This window comes from Triticum urartu, chromosome 7, assembly GCF_003073215.2.
Source record: "Triticum urartu cultivar G1812 chromosome 7, Tu2.1, whole genome shotgun sequence".
Lineage (NCBI taxonomy): Eukaryota > Viridiplantae > Streptophyta > Magnoliopsida > Poales > Poaceae > Triticum > Triticum urartu.
Window position 1 is genome coordinate 679,223,079 of NC_053028.1, and position 15,288 is coordinate 679,238,366.

The following is a 15,288-nucleotide window of genomic DNA, read 5'->3' on the forward strand; positions in this document are numbered from 1 at the left end:
AATACAAGAAATTAATAGAAGAGAAGAGGAGCCAACACAAACCAAACTGGGCTGAACCTGGTCTAGCCGGTCTCCCCCCACCTATTTTTTTTCTGTTTCTCAAAAAATGATACTCTCTCTGTCCCATAATACAAAAGCATTTTTGACACTAGTGTAGTGTCAAAAAACCTCTTGTATTATGGGACGGAGGGTTTATTTTTCTCTTTTCCTTTTTGCACTGAGCAATGGGGCCCGATGGGACCAACCAATCAGGTCGCCTTCCATCTCATCAGTGCGACGTGCAGAGAGTTCGCCTCCAGGTCGAGATTGACATTGGCACCCAGGGCACCAACATGCACGTTATCTGGACGCCATCGTGGCATCCACACATTTTCGATGAGTTCACTCCTCTGCCTCCATATCTCTGAGCTCCACCGTCTTGTCGCCAACTGACAAGAGCTCCCCACGGTCGATTTGGTCAGGTACTATAGCCGACGATGTCGACATCGTCCCCGGCTTCGGCAGACACCTCCATGGTGCCTTCGTCGCCACCTTCTTCCCCAAGCCCACCTCTGCTCGTCTGAGCCTCGAGCTTTGACGCATCCCCTCGACCAAGATCACTTCTGCTCCCGCTCGGGATCCGCCAGCCGCCCCGAAGGCCAGAGCATGCAAGGTTCGCCATCAAACAACCGGATCACCTGTAGCTCATGTAAGTCCACGGCCTCAACCCCGCGGAGGCCATAGCAGCGGAGCAGCACCCAAGCCGCCGCCTATGACTCCCATTAGTGGCGGCTCCAGGAATTTGCAACCGGGTATTCATGTGTATTCATTTTGCCAAAATCATTGTTATTTCTTGAAAATTGTCACTGTTTTGCTAAAATCAACACTGTTTTGTAAAAATCATGGGTATTCACATGAAGACTCAAGAATACGTCTAGCGCCGCCCCTGACTCCCATACACCGGCGACAGGGTGGCTAGCCATGTCCTCCCTGGCTTGGCGTCGCCCTGGCTCTGCCTCGGACTGTGCCTCGCCATCTTCTTCTCTTCCAATGACGCAAATTTTGTTTTCAGACAACTTGCAAATAGCAAACGTGGATTATTATTTAGTAGTATAAGCGAGCATTTTAATTGCAAGCCTACCTTCAGGTTCAGTCAGGAATCATCAACGCAAATCTCAACCCATAATTATTAAAAAAGTGTGCAAGCACAGCACCGAATACTATAAACATTTCGAACAACATGTATGCAATTTGCCATTCAACGTCAGGCAACACGACTCCTTCCGGTTGACAATACCCCATTCTTGTATCACGCCACAGCTCGAGACTGATGTGCAGATAGGCTTTCCAGGTACCTATCCACGATGTCCAAACCACACATTTTCTTCACGTGCGTCATCGGCGCAGGGACGTCGAGCTGGAAGATGAGCTCTGAGCTTCCAAACTCCTTCCTCGCCGCTCGGATGGCTTCTCTCACCGCGCAATGGACCGACGCTGCAAGAACCACGGCAGGCTCCCCAGAGGCTGGCAGACGCAGACTAGTTAAATCACTTTAACCAATGAAAAATTTCAGCTGGCAAAATAGTAAAACTATATTCATGTTGCTTCAGTTCAGAGAAAGCACAATCCTACTACATACCTTTTGACGAAAGAACACGGTTCTTATGGTACCCAGTGTTGAGCACCTCGGCGTTGAACTGCTTCGGGATGGTGTCCACGCTCGGGATCTTGTAGACCCATGTGCTGTCACTCACAACCAGTCCATCGGCATTTGTTTCGTGTTCCTCGTTTATGAAGAAACCAATTCCTTGTATGAAGGACCCTTCAATCTGTAAGGTGGATGGTAGAGATCACATGTGAATATACGATACCATCATGTACTATAATGAAGAAAAACTCTGATTGGGGCTGCCATGTAATGTCCTTCGCTCTGTTTCGATGCAAGGCATTATCAAATAATATCCGTGTTCACTACAAAATGATAAAAGAAGAGCATAGCGCAGAGGAAAATATCTCAAACCTGGCCCAAGTCCACTGCAGGGTTCAAGCTCTTTCCACAGTCATACACAAGGTCGCTCCGAAGTAAAGTAATAGCTCCTGTAAGAACATCAATCTCTACCTGGATTTTTAGTAAAAAGTGAAAAGGAAGTCAGAAAAGTATCACAATATCCCATCCAGTAACTATTGAACTATCCTAGTGTGATTGACATTTAGCAGAATATTTTTGTACCTCACTTATAGCAGCTCCATAGTTCAGATAGGTGCTGGATTCTTGGCCAGGTACCCAGTATGCACTTGAGGACAAATTAACATTATCCTTAATGGCCTATTTGGGAAAGTGTTAGCACGTATAAAGATACCAATTCCACACACAAATATTTTACTCTTATGTAGCATAAAAATCCAGAGGGAAATGAAAAAAAAAACCTGAGCAATCAAAGCATCCCATGAAACAGCACCAGCGGATTGCTGCTTGAGCTTCTTCATGACTGGCTTTAATCTGTCAACCAGCATGTTGCAGGCCTCAAGGGTTGCTGCACAGCTAGATTCAGACGAAGTGCTGCCAGCAGTGAGTCCACCTTGGATCAAGTTCAGCGTGTCAGCCTGAAGAAGACGCACTCTATCAAGAAGGCATTCAGATCCATCAGGCCATAACTGTCCCAACGCGAAAACCGTCATCTGCTGTACTTTGGTCCACAGTCCCTGCCCAACCTCAACACCTCCAACCTCAACCACAATGGAACCATCGTTGAGCACAGAAACTCTTCCAGGAGCTGGCCTTGGTGCCACCTTGAAGATGAGGGGCGCACAAGAGATACCCCTCTTCCGCCACTTGTTGCGGTTGTTAAAATGCTTGATGGATTCAGCTCGATGCACGTAGCTTGACGTCGTGAGTAATCTATTGAAAATAGAATGCAATGTGTACGTCGATGCTTCGCCTGCGCTTTCTGGATAGAACAGCACAAGACTGTCATAGGTGTGGAAATTCTTCTGCCTGACAATATTAGCATCAAGCGACAGCACTGAAGCGACATGCTCGATGATGGCTTCAGCAATAAAAGAGCCTTGCGTATCTCCAGGAGCACGCATTACTGACTTGGATGTGTTGTTTGTCTTACAGACCTTGATGTCAAACGAGAGAGCACCCCAGTTGTATTTCTTCAGGCCTGACATCATAGTGTCAGGCATTAGGGGGCTCGCATCTGGAGAAATCCCAGCGTTGATGAGAATGTCCAGGTGCAAGGCTGTGATTCTCCCATTGGACTTGAAACCAACAGTGTAATATGCTTTTATGGGGTGCCGACCACCGATCATGATCATGTCAGTACTGCGGTTGAGATACATCCGCACTGGACGACGTAACTTGAAGGCACAAAGTGCAGCTGCCGTTGCTACCTGCAAAAGCATATATTGTTGGATCGCTGAGTTGCAATAGCTGAAATAGTCAATGTTCCAGCTTTCTTGGAAGCTGAATGAATGGTAAAATGAAGCTCAAATGGGCAAACTTATGTTAGAAGCTATCACTAGAACTCTAATCTAGCGTAAAAAATAGCAATTATTCATAAAATGCAATATTCATAAAAAAAGTACTGTTAGATTGTTTCAGTTGTAACACACAGGCCTTGTTGGGCTGCTGTTCAAAATTGTTTGATCTTACTTACAGTGAATGATCTGAATGCCTTCCCGCCAAAGCCTCCTCCAACCCTTCTTGTAATAACACGCACATTGCTGAATGGAATGCCGAGGCACCTCGCTATGACATTCTGTGCAAGCTCAGGGTATTGTGATGAACTGTAGACCACAATAGTGTTATCTTCATCTGGAATCGCCAGTGCTGTTTGTGTTTCCATGTAGAAGTAGTACTGAGAGGCAAGTTTCACCTGCGATCATCGAAGTCATACATATTAATGCGTATGTGGTGTTGAAAACAGAGACCATCGAAAATCAAATTTAAACGTTTGCGTTGTTAAGTATAAAAACTTCCATTCACTTTTGAGCAATGCAGGTGAGATGTCAGTATGGAAAGGTCTCGTGGTGTGTAGAATTAACATACTTCTGTTGAGAGGATCTTGTGATCAGCTTCTGCCATGCCCTTCGAGAAATCACCAACTTGTTTTGGATACTTCCCAGGAGGAACTTCGAAATAACTATTGTTCTGTACTGCCTGTTCTACAGTTAAGATGGGCGGCTTCAAATCTTTTGTGTCATATTCAACAACGACCTGTTTGCCTGCCAAGTTGGCATATCTCTGAGTCTCTGCAATCTGAGGTAAAGTACACATTTTAGTGACATCAGTATTAAAGAAATACAAAATAACAATTTTTTGTAGTAAGTTTTTGATTCTTAGAGAAAATGGTAGCTAATGCTTACTTGTAACCAGGGGAAATTTTGCATTAATTATAAATTAGTTTAATTTTAAAAGACTACTCATGATGTTTAAGTTAAATATGATCATATTATGATAAAATGTGACATCAATACAGTGCATTTTTTTGCATATCCACTTGCATTCACATTTAGTAAGCAATGTTTTAATGAAAGAAAAGAATACAAGCTCACTGAAGAAAATTTCCATAAGCTTTCAATTAACCCAATCTAATACGGGTTTTCTTGGGGTATTTTACAAAATACAAAAGAAATTTTGGATATATTTTGGATGAACAACTGTGTGATATTACGGTATAATATTTTAATTTGTACAGATTTGCCCCTTCTAATTAAAAATTACTTCTTCCTTAACATTCATAAACTTATTTTCCAGAGAGAAACAATGAAGAAAATCCTATTTATAAATTGACTTTACTATACAAGAATTTATTGTTGAGTAAACTAAAAATATGGAAGATAAGTACCACGACACCAAGAGCTTGTCCAGCATACTCAGCAACTGGAGAACCAAAAAGTGGTTCGTCCCCAAACATGAAGCTTGATCCAATATTTTGCCCTCCACTTGGAATATCCTTCGCGGAAACAACTGTGAGGACCTTCTCTGATGCTAAAGAAGGCTTGAATTTGATATTCTTGACATATGCAAGAGGCTGTGTGCTGTAAATAAACTCTCCATAGAGGCAATTTTTTGGAGCAGGAATATCATCTACATATACTGCCTCCCCTGCATTACAGAAGAAATTCTATCAGCCTAAACGTAATCATAAAGGAAGGATAATTTGGAGAGGAAAAGAACATGTAGATCCCATTAATAATTTTGATGATGTAAGCTTAATAAACACATACCAGAAGCTTGAAGCTCAACTGCATACTTTTTTATCGGCTCGCCAACTGGTTTATGATCACCACTGGAAACTGTGTCTCGACGTGAAGACAATGGAAGGTTACAGGGATCATCTGTATCTGAAGAACTAGCAGAACCAATGCTCGGAGTTTTTCCAGGCCCTTTGATTCCTTTAGCAAATGGAGACAGGAAACTGAAGAGAAATGCAACAGCCACACTGGCTCTGTATTCAGCATGTGATGTTCCTTCCATTGGTACAATTGTTTCTCTAAGTAACCGAACTGCTTCGAGCACAACAGATGGAGTGAGCACTTCTCCGTTCAGGTATTGTTCAACTTTTGTTGCTCTAATAGCATGTTCCGTCCCATAGGCACCAAAGGCCATGTGTAGGTTACTCAGCACAAGATCACCACATGATTTTTGGGAGACACGGCCCAGCATAGCAGAGTTAATATATGAAACCGCATTGCCAAGAGGGCGCGGCGCTGCTCGGTAAGTTTTGAAGATGACCTTACTTTCTTTCTGAGAATCTGAAGCCCAATGTGGAATAAATATGCTCAGGAGCAATGTACTGGGATCACTAGGAGGCTGCTCCAGAAACTCTTCCAAAGTAACCACTAGTGTTTCTGAATAAACCTGAAGACGAACAGTTGAAGCAGCGCCGAGAAGTATGGTCGCGATGTCTGAGGGAAAAGGGTATTTCTGTGCTAGAATTATGTTCCCACCAATGCTTGCTGTGTTACGGACAAACGGTGTGGCTACCTTGCTCATGTGCTCGGCGAGTTTTCTGAAAACTACACTTCCATTTGGAGATGATTTAGACCCGGCTTCTTGCTCAAGTATCTCGATGGTCTTAGAAATTGGTGTAGCTGCTCCAATTTCAATGCCACCGTCTTTCTTCCAAATAGCTGAAAGCTCTGGAATGTCACCGATGTCAATATACTTGTCATATAGATCCTGATCCTTGTATCCCTTCACACCAGAACTTGTGTTCGCGACAACCACTTTAACTGGGCAGTCACTGAACAAGCCAGAGTTCAGCAAATCATAATATTGCTCGATGCTTTTAGGATGATACCAACCCTCCCTGGAGATCGTAACATCCGAATCATCATTTAGATGATGAAGTGAAGATTTTATCTCGGATTTCAGGAAGTCCGGGAAAGTGCAGACTCCACCACCAAGAGTGTAAGCTGGCAACTTGCTAACGTCGGCGTGCTTATCGCCTTTCTTCCAGAATACATTGAGGCCCAAATCCTCCAGGTCAACATCTGAAGCAAAACTTTTGCAGGCGTCGACAATTGGCCTGTAACCGGTACATCTACACATGTTGCCTGAGAACGCCCTTTCTGCTTCGGACACCGTCAACTTTGAGAACCCTTTCTGTGGCTCAGGCTTCTTGGATTTGTCGGCATTGGCAAGAGAGGTGAAAATAGACATGCACATGCCAGGAGTGCAGAAGCCACACTGGGAAGCATGGAACCCAGCCATCCTCTTCTGGATAGAGTGGAAACCATCTTTGGTATTTCCCAGGCCTTCGGTGGTGATGACTGAGCAGAGATTTATGTTGTAGAGCAGAGTCAGGCATGAACTTGCGGAGAACTCAGTGACCTCATCTTTTGTTGGATTGTAAGTTGCTATGAGGACCACACAAGCTCCACATCCACCTGCAATACAGCACAACGATACAGTTATTCATGGGATGCTATATCCGCCTCTTCTCAGGACAAAATAAACATAACATTGATCTGGAGGAACAGGACGAACCGAAAGAACCATGGCATTATGTGAAAATTGAACAAATATAACCAAATTTACTGATAGTACTTACTAATTCCAATTTGGTTTGGAATCTGAACTCCCAGGTAAACAAAAACAATGACAGCAGTGAATCATACGGATGCAAGCGTGTACACGATGAATGCCGATCCGCAAACTAGGGACATTATTTAGTATGAACCTTATACTACCAGATTATTAAAAATATTTGCATAGGAGTAAAACACACTATGAGTACATGAATTTGCCAGGGTGGTTCAGTTTAGTACATCAGCTAGGAAAGCATATGTAGAAATCATCCAGAAAAAATCATAGCAAAGCATATGTAGAAATCATCCAGAAAAAATCATAGCAAAGCATATGTAGAAATCATCCAGAAAAAATCCCCCCTGTCTCAGAGATGCGGAGACCCTCACCGCCGTGGTGCGCCAGCGGCATGTGAGGCCGCGTCCTCTCGCTTCACCCTCTGGATCGCCTCCGGCCATGGGTTGGGTCAGAGGGGTGGCGGAGGCAGAGAAATGGTAAGAGATTGGAGAGCGAGGGGAGCGGGGACGAGACGGGAGACGGAAAGGGACGACACGGTGGCTCGACGGAGATGACGCCGGATTTGGGGAAGACGTGCGGCGGCAACGCAGAACTAGGGATTTGAGGGCCGGTTTGGGAAATTTGGGTACCGTTTTTACTCTCAGAGGTATGAGGGGCTCTTTTGCAATATTCCTGTGATTTTGTCAAATATTGATATGGTTGATGGGTCTGTTTTTAAAGTAACATCACTAACAAATTTACGCATTCCGTGCATTTTATTCTTTTCATAAACTTTTGCAGTATTGCATCAGCATCCGTGGAGTTTGTAATAATGATACCTTCTCGGTAAAAAATATAAGAGTGTTTAGAGCACTATTTAGTAATAGTGATCTAAAGGCTCTTATATTAATTAACTGAGAGAGCACTTGTGTCTAAACCAGGGATTCGTGATCTTCACAAACTCTATTTCATCAGGCTGGTGTAATCCAAAAAAAATAATTACAAAATCAAGCCGAATTTTGAATAGCTTTCCCTACATCTTTGTTGATCCAAATGCTATCATGTTAAATGCTACCCACCACTTATCTATACTAATATAAAAAGACCTAAAGGGGCAGATCCAAACCATCTCAACCGTCAAATCATGTTATCTAACGGTTCAAATATCTCCAATGGTGAGCACCAAACACGTTTAACGCTTTAATTACCCACCACTGCCATTGGTTATAAACATGTTTTGACTCAACACTATTCCATGAAATCTGCCATGTAATTAATATCCTACCATTCCCGCGAAAAAGTAATTGATATACTACTAAATACCAACGTGCAACAGATATATCTTACCTAATATAACGTGCAACTAATATCCTACCTAATAAAAATGTGCATTGCACGTACATTATTACTAGTGTGGTTAAATTGTCACTTTGGATCCTTAGCTTAAGAGATGCTACTTCCGTTTCAAAAGAATTAAAGTTCTAATTTTTTCCTAAGTCAAATTTGTGTAAATTTAACAAAGTCTATAGAAAAACATATTAACATCTAGAACATCAAATTAGTCTCATGAGATTATTTTTGCACTAGTGTATTTGTGTTGTAGATCTTGACATATTTTTCTATAGGGTTAGTCAAGCTTAAACAAGTTTGACCAAGGACAAAGTAGAACTTCACTTATTTTGAAACGTAGGTAGTAACTCATTAGGTCTTGTTCTAAAATGTAGAGCATACTTGCTCAATGTACATTGTGGATGTACTGACCTTTTGAGGATTTTGAGCCTATGAGGAGGAGGGGCCGTTACCAATGGCGCTACCAAGAGCAGGTCCGGCGGGGAGGAGCTCAATCTTAGTGGTGTGGTTGCCATAAGTTCTAGCAGGCTCATTGAGCTAAGAAATTGATGGAGTGGAAGATATTGACTTGTGCTAGACCGGGAATATATTATCCAGGTGGAGCGAGTTAGGTGCAACAATGAATGGCCCCACTCGAGGGGTTGGTGCTCCAAGCCGTGTCGCATTAGGTAGGTAGGATGATGAATGCCAACCATAACAAATTATAGCTCGGTAAGCTCCTGTCCCACGCAGTGGCGGAGCTATATGGGGGACAGTCCATATCATGGGCCACCTATCATTTATAATTTTTTAAGCTATACATTTACTCCTAAGCCTTGGACCAACAACCCATAGGCTATTCCCTTTTTGTTTGACACTCCCAGCATACCTAGCACTAGGCTTCAAGCTCGACCACTGATTCGATGACATCCCTGCATGGAGGTGATCCTATTTCACGCGTAGGTTTTCTAAATAGCAACCTACTGTGTGCCCCCCGCCCCTCTGCGTGCGTCCCGTCCTAGCCAGGCCATTCTGATTTTTCTTCCCACCGGTTTTGGGAAGGTCCTAGAACCATCGTTGAACCAGTTTTTCTTTCTTTGTCCAGTTATTCCTTTTCTACTTCTTCTTCTTCCTCCCTTTTCTTTTCTTTTGTTACAAATCTGCAAATTTCTTATCAAACTTGTAAAAAAAATTGAAATTTGTGAAGTTTTTTCAAATCAGCGAACACTTTTTCAAAGTCATGAACTTCTTTGAAAATCAAGCACATTTTTTTTAAATTCACAAAAAATATATTCGTGATTGTGCTTATTAAATAGATGAACAATTTAAAATTTCATGAATATTGCTTTAGTCTGAGCAGTTTTTTTAAAATTAGTAAATATTTTAAAATATTAAAACAAAATTGGAAATTCCTGTTTTTTAAATTATGTAAATTTTTATAATTGATGAGAATTTTAGAAATTTGAGAACAAGTTTTGAAATTCCCTAACATTTTTTAAATTCGTAAGCAAATTATAGTCGATGGCTTTTTTGATATCCATGAACATTTTTATGAATTTGAATATCTTTTCAAAATTTTGTAAAATTCAATTCCGTGATTTTTTAGAACAACGAGAATGTTTTAAATTTGAACATATTTCTTCTTATTATTTTTGAGATTTTTTGGAAATTAGGAACGGTTGAAAATCAATTTTGTGAACAGTTTATGGAACCCCCAATCTTTTTAAGAAGCAAAAAGTAAAAAAAACAAAAAGAAAAAAGAAACGAAAGAAACAGAAAAGGAAAACAGGGGCTCCCATCCCGCCCATGGGCCCTTCCCAAAGTGCGTTTGTGGGTCCATCCCTCGACCTGACCTAATCCAGAGTCATTTCTAGTTCCTCTCTCCGCCTACACGTGCTGTTCCTGCAAGCCTTCCAGGGTATCAATTAGTTCCTCAAAAAAAGAAAAAGGGTATCAATTAGTTATCTCAAAAAGAAAGGTATCAATTACTTCTTCCATTCCAAAATAGATGACTCAGCTTTGTATTAACTTTAGTACAAAATTAATATAAAGTTGGATCATTTATTTTGAAACGGAGGGAGTAGTTACAGATTATCGTCACGTAAGGAAGGGCTTAGTCGAGAGATGCTACACACACACGGGGAGCTCACGGGCAATTTACAGGGATGGTCAGGATTGGCCGAGTTTTAATTAAGTGAGGTGGACCAATCAGTGAAATTATGGGGAGCCAATTAGAGAAGAGCACGCACTCCTGTCCGTGAAAGTCAGTCGTTGTTTGCCCGTGTATCTGGTATTATCGGGCTCAGTCAACCATAGGTAAGCACCGCCGCACAGGAATTTTAGCGATGTGATAGAAAGGCGGGAAATGAGAATATGAGAGGAAGAGGACTTCAAATCTGCAAAGCATCCGTACGATTTCTACGCAAAGACTTATAGTAGATGGTGATGTTATTGTTGTACATGTTGTCTATAACAATGTACTATATTATAATCCGTGCATGCCATGAGAAAGGGACGTGCCACCTAATAACTATCCGCTGTGGAGGATTTGACAACAAATGCGTATTCGCACAAAACGAAACAGTGTTGGTTATGACTCTGTGACAAGGACGGGTGAGAACGCACGTTCCACATGGGAAAGTAGAATCGTGAGCTATAGCCAAAATGTAAACGCCAAGGAAGATCACTGTCAGCATGTCACTTGCAAAATATGATCATAACCACCGATCAACTGCGAATCAACCTGTGGTTGAGTTGGTTAGGTGGACAGTGGTATCCCCAACCCATCAGGGTTTAAATCCTGGTGCTCGCATTATTCCTGGATTTATTTCAGGATTTTCGGCGATGCGCTTTCAGTGGGAGGAGACGTTCCCGTCGACGACGAGGCACCTACGGTGACTTCGTAAATCTCAAGATGATATGCCGGCTCAGTCTCTCGGAGGTGCTCATAGAGGTAAGGTGTGCGTGTGTGCGTTCATAGAAATGAGTGTATGCGCGTATATATGAGCGCTTGTGTTTGTACTGATGCTAAAAAAAAAACCACCGATCAACCGGCTTAGCTAACAGTGACCGGTAGTTCGACACTAGATGCAAAGTCTATGTTTCCCGTTGATATTCCTTTTCATTCTTGCAAGCAAGGTACGTCATTATTTCCGTATGAGTGCTCAAATAATGCTGCGAGAGTAGACCAGAGATTCATGGCCGGTATGATGGCTAGTCTGTAATTTTTTGTAAACTCTACTTATGTGGTGAGACCAGGCAGCGCATTTACATCCGTTTTTTTTTAAAAGGCACAACATTAGATGAATCACTTGCATCTATGACGAAACCACGGACAATTACAAAATTGCAATTTGTTAACTACTAATATTCCCTTGCACCTTAGATCGACACCTGAGCACACCGCAGCTGGATGCATCCAAGCACCGACACCAATCGTTTGTATGTGACATTATGAGAGCAGATGCATGGAGTTAAATTTGAATAGTGATTAGACTATTTGCTTCTGGAGCTTAGTGTACCATTTTGTGGACCACGGAATAGAAGATCATTAGATATATAGACATGCAACTAAAGCTTGGGCTACGAGCTACTATAGCTCAACCAACCATATTGCGTACCTCGAATCTGGACGTGATATATGTTACAATCAGTATGGCATACTAAAAGTTGTGATCACTTTAGCCCAACATATCTCAAAGTTTACAGAATTGCATTATGTTGAACGATCATGCGGAAATAGATATGAAAACATCCCCGCCGACAAGGTGATATCGGTGCGAGACTTTGGGCCGATCTCCAACTGACTGAATAGACATCAAATTCCTTGTAACGGGAGTTCACCACAACAGTGATCGCGCTCGTAACTAAATACTCCCTCCATTTCAACTTTATACTAAATCTGTGCCACTTATTGTAGTAGGAAGGGAGTATAAAGCAGATAAGGTACTCCAAAATTAATGATGTACGTACGCTCGGACTACAACGCAGAACGCCCGCATGCATGTGGACGCAAAATCACACAAGACATAATTCAAGTGTGTGCTCTTCCAGCATAGTACACACGACCGACAGTACAACGCTTGAGCGATGTTGGTCTGCTTTGCGGGGCCGGTGCAATTGGCAGCGTTCGTACTACGCTCCTAGAGCTTGCAAGAGAATGGCGGATCAAGAGCGAGCTAGCTAGCATGCAGCATCCGTGCTGTAAGCCCGTAACTGTACGCACCTTCGCCGCAGCCGAGCTTGGTGCCGGTAAATGGCGTCCGGGTGCGGATGAACTCGAGCAGCGTGGTACCGGGGTGCACGTCGCCGCCGGCCACCTCGTGCCGCCGCCCGTTCAGCGCGAACACCACCTTCTCCAGCTTCACCGGTCCCATCGCCACCGCTCGGTCGACTGGCTAGAACTGACTGATAGATGTATGGGAGTAGCTACTCTGCGGCGGTGCGTGTGTGTGATGGAGAAGGTGGTGGGCGAGCTGCCGCTGCGCTATAGCGAGGGAGTTGAATGCTGGCTGCCAACTTGCGTACGTGACGGCGAGTGCTAGCCGCACGCCTCCGCGTGGCCTCCAGCGTCACCGACGGGGACAACGCGGCATGCATGGCGGTGAGCCGGTAGGTGCACGTCCAGTGCGAGCGGTGCTGTTTGGACAAGAAAACGTCCCCACATTTTTTCTGCTGCGTGGATAACGATTCTTGTTTTTTCGAGATAGGGAACCGCTCATGCCTCCTAGTTGTCCTTCCTCTTCTTGACCCCCACTAGAAAACGTTATCTGCTTTCCTTAGAAAAGAGAGTTATCTGATATTCCACCGTCGTCTCTTCCTCTGGTCCTCTCTCCATTTAAAAAAGAGATCCCTCATCGACGTGGAGCAAGCAAAGCTTGCGGTGTGGAGTCTGCGTAGTCTAGTCTCTTTGTATGTCTGCCCGGGAAAGAAAATCTTGTTGGGTCGTCTGTTTCGGATCTACTCCCTCCGTTTCAAATTACTCGTCGTAGAAATGGATGTATCTAAAACTAAAATATATCTAGATACATCCATACCTGCGACAAGTAATTCGAAACTGAAGGAGTACTTTGATACGCGTGGACACCATAGGAGGTCGTCAACTTTGGCTCTCAATCGGTGAAGTAATTCTCGGGACTGGAGTTATAGCCTAGATGCAGGCTGGAATCGTCGAATTGTCACCAACAACTTCTTCCTCCCTGCTGCGATCTTGTTGATGAGATTAGATCTATCCTACATCTTCATAGTGATAGACATGGTCGTATAGCGTATTTTTTGTTGTTGCGCAGTATGTTTCCCTACAATCCCAAGTTGAGCTCTCACACACACGTCACGTCCCTTATTGCCCCTGCCCTCTACACGGGTCATGTTACAATCCCATGCGGAGCTCCCACACGGACACACCTGTCACATGCTTAGTAGCCCCTTGTCCTTTGTAACATGGCCATGTTGCAAATCCTAGATGAGCTCTAACACAAAGGAACGCATTCACGCGTGATGGCGAACGCAAAAATCAGTCGACTACCTTTTCGTTACTATAGTTTGGGGTACGAGCTACTACAGCTCAACCAACCATATTTTGCCTACCTCGAACCGTGACGTGATATTGTAGATCAATACGACCAACTAAGTTAGGATCACTTTAGCCCGACATATTTCTAACTTCCAAGTGTGCAAAATTGAATTATGTTGCATGATCAGGACGAAATAGACATCTCTCGTAAAAAAAAAGACATTAGACATCGTCGCCAACATAATGATCTCGGTGTCAGACCAGCTATCGGCCGATCTCCAACAGACTGAGCCACCAATTTCCTTGTACTACGTACTGGGAGTTCACGAAGACAGTGATCGTGCTAAACATAAAGCAGATCACGTACGTCTTTGGATCATCAAATTAATGATGTACGCTCGGACCACAACGCATGCATGTCATGTCGACGCAAAATCACACAAGACATAATTCAAGTGTGTGCTCTTCCAGCACACACACGACCGACATCAGTACAAATATAAATCGGTTGACCGATGTCGATCTGCTTCGCGTGGTGCGATTATATAGCAGCGTTCGTATACGCTCCTAGCTAGAGCTAGCAAGAGAATGGTGGATCAAGAGCCAGCTACCAGCTAGCATGCATGCAGTGCATGCAGCATGCGCGCTCTAAGTCTATAACTGTTAAACTGTACGTACCTTCGCCGCAGCCGAGCTTGGTGCCGGTGAAGGGCGTCCGGGTCCGGATGAACTCGAGCAGCGTGGTCCCGGGGTGCACGTCGGCGCCGGCCACCTCGTACCGCCGCCCGTTCAGCGCGAACACCACTTTCTCCAGCCTCGTCGACCCCATCGCCACTTCGCCGTCGCCGCCGCTCGGTCGACCTCGGTGAGCGAGCGAGCTAGCCAGAAATGGTGGATTGAGATGTCTACTATATGAGGAGGTACTCAGCCTGGCTGGCAAGGACGACGCGCACTGCCTGCGATGTGAGCGACGGGGGGACGTGGTGGGCGAGCTGCTGCTGGCAGCTAAGCTATAGGGAGTTGGACGAGTGCTGGTCAGCCTCTGTTGCCTCTTTACTTGCGTGACGGCGAGTGCTTAGCTGCCCCGGCGACTCGGCGCGCGGGGGAGGAGATCGGGCCAGCCGTCACCCGACGGGGACATCCACGATATGGGCGGCGATCCGGTAGGTCCGCGGACGTGCACGTGCAGTGCGATGTACTTTACTTGTAAGCTATGCCGTCTAGACACCAAAAAAGTCTCAGCATATTCTGTTGCCTTCATATACTCGTATTCGTATAATAAATTGAGGCGAAATAGATATGATCCAAACTCCCGTCCCGATCAATCTACTGTCTCGCCGTCTCTTGCTCTGTCAGTGACACACGGTGGTTCTTGTCACGAGGATGAAACAACCCATCACCTGTTTCTCTCGTGTCTAGTAGAATTTCGCCC

At 44.1% G+C, this 15,288-nt stretch overlaps 1 protein-coding gene across 3 annotated transcripts; it reads right to left on the reverse strand.

The window, feature by feature from the left end:
* Window positions 1-1,142: 1,142 nt before the first annotated feature.
* LOC125525922 (putative aldehyde oxidase-like protein) lies at window positions 1,143-14,853 on the reverse strand. 3 transcript variants are annotated; one of them, XM_048690926.1, is made up of 10 exons: window positions 14,535-14,853; window positions 5,215-6,879; window positions 4,833-5,092; window positions 4,034-4,243; window positions 3,642-3,860; window positions 2,407-3,375; window positions 2,210-2,305; window positions 2,000-2,098; window positions 1,619-1,808; window positions 1,143-1,503 (listed from the first exon to the last, which is right to left on the reverse strand). In XM_048690926.1, the coding sequence occupies exons 1-10, from the start codon at window positions 14,683-14,685 to the stop codon at window positions 1,289-1,291; spliced, it is 4,074 nt and encodes a 1,357-aa protein (XP_048546883.1). In that variant the 5' UTR covers window positions 14,686-14,853; the 3' UTR covers window positions 1,143-1,288. The 3 variants fall into 3 exon arrangements, with proteins under 3 accessions (XP_048546883.1, XP_048546884.1, XP_048546885.1); XM_048690927.1 differs by lacking the exon at window positions 14,535-14,853 and adding an exon at window positions 12,570-12,784; XM_048690928.1 differs by lacking the exon at window positions 14,535-14,853 and adding an exon at window positions 7,408-7,662.
* Window positions 14,854-15,288: the final 435 nt, after the last annotated feature.

Coding starts and splice junctions, on each gene's coding strand:
- LOC125525922 (XM_048690926.1), bottom strand. CDS start 14,685: ATGGGGTCGACGAGGCTGGAGAAAGTGGTGTTCGCGCTGAACGGGCGG. Junction 5,093..5,214: donor AGTTGAGCTTCAAGCTTCTG/GTATGTGTTTAT, acceptor TCTGTAATGCAG/GGGAGGCAGTATATGTAGAT. Junction 3,861..4,033: donor ACAAGATCCTCTCAACAGAA/GTATGTTAATTC, acceptor CGATGATCGCAG/GTGAAACTTGCCTCTCAGTA.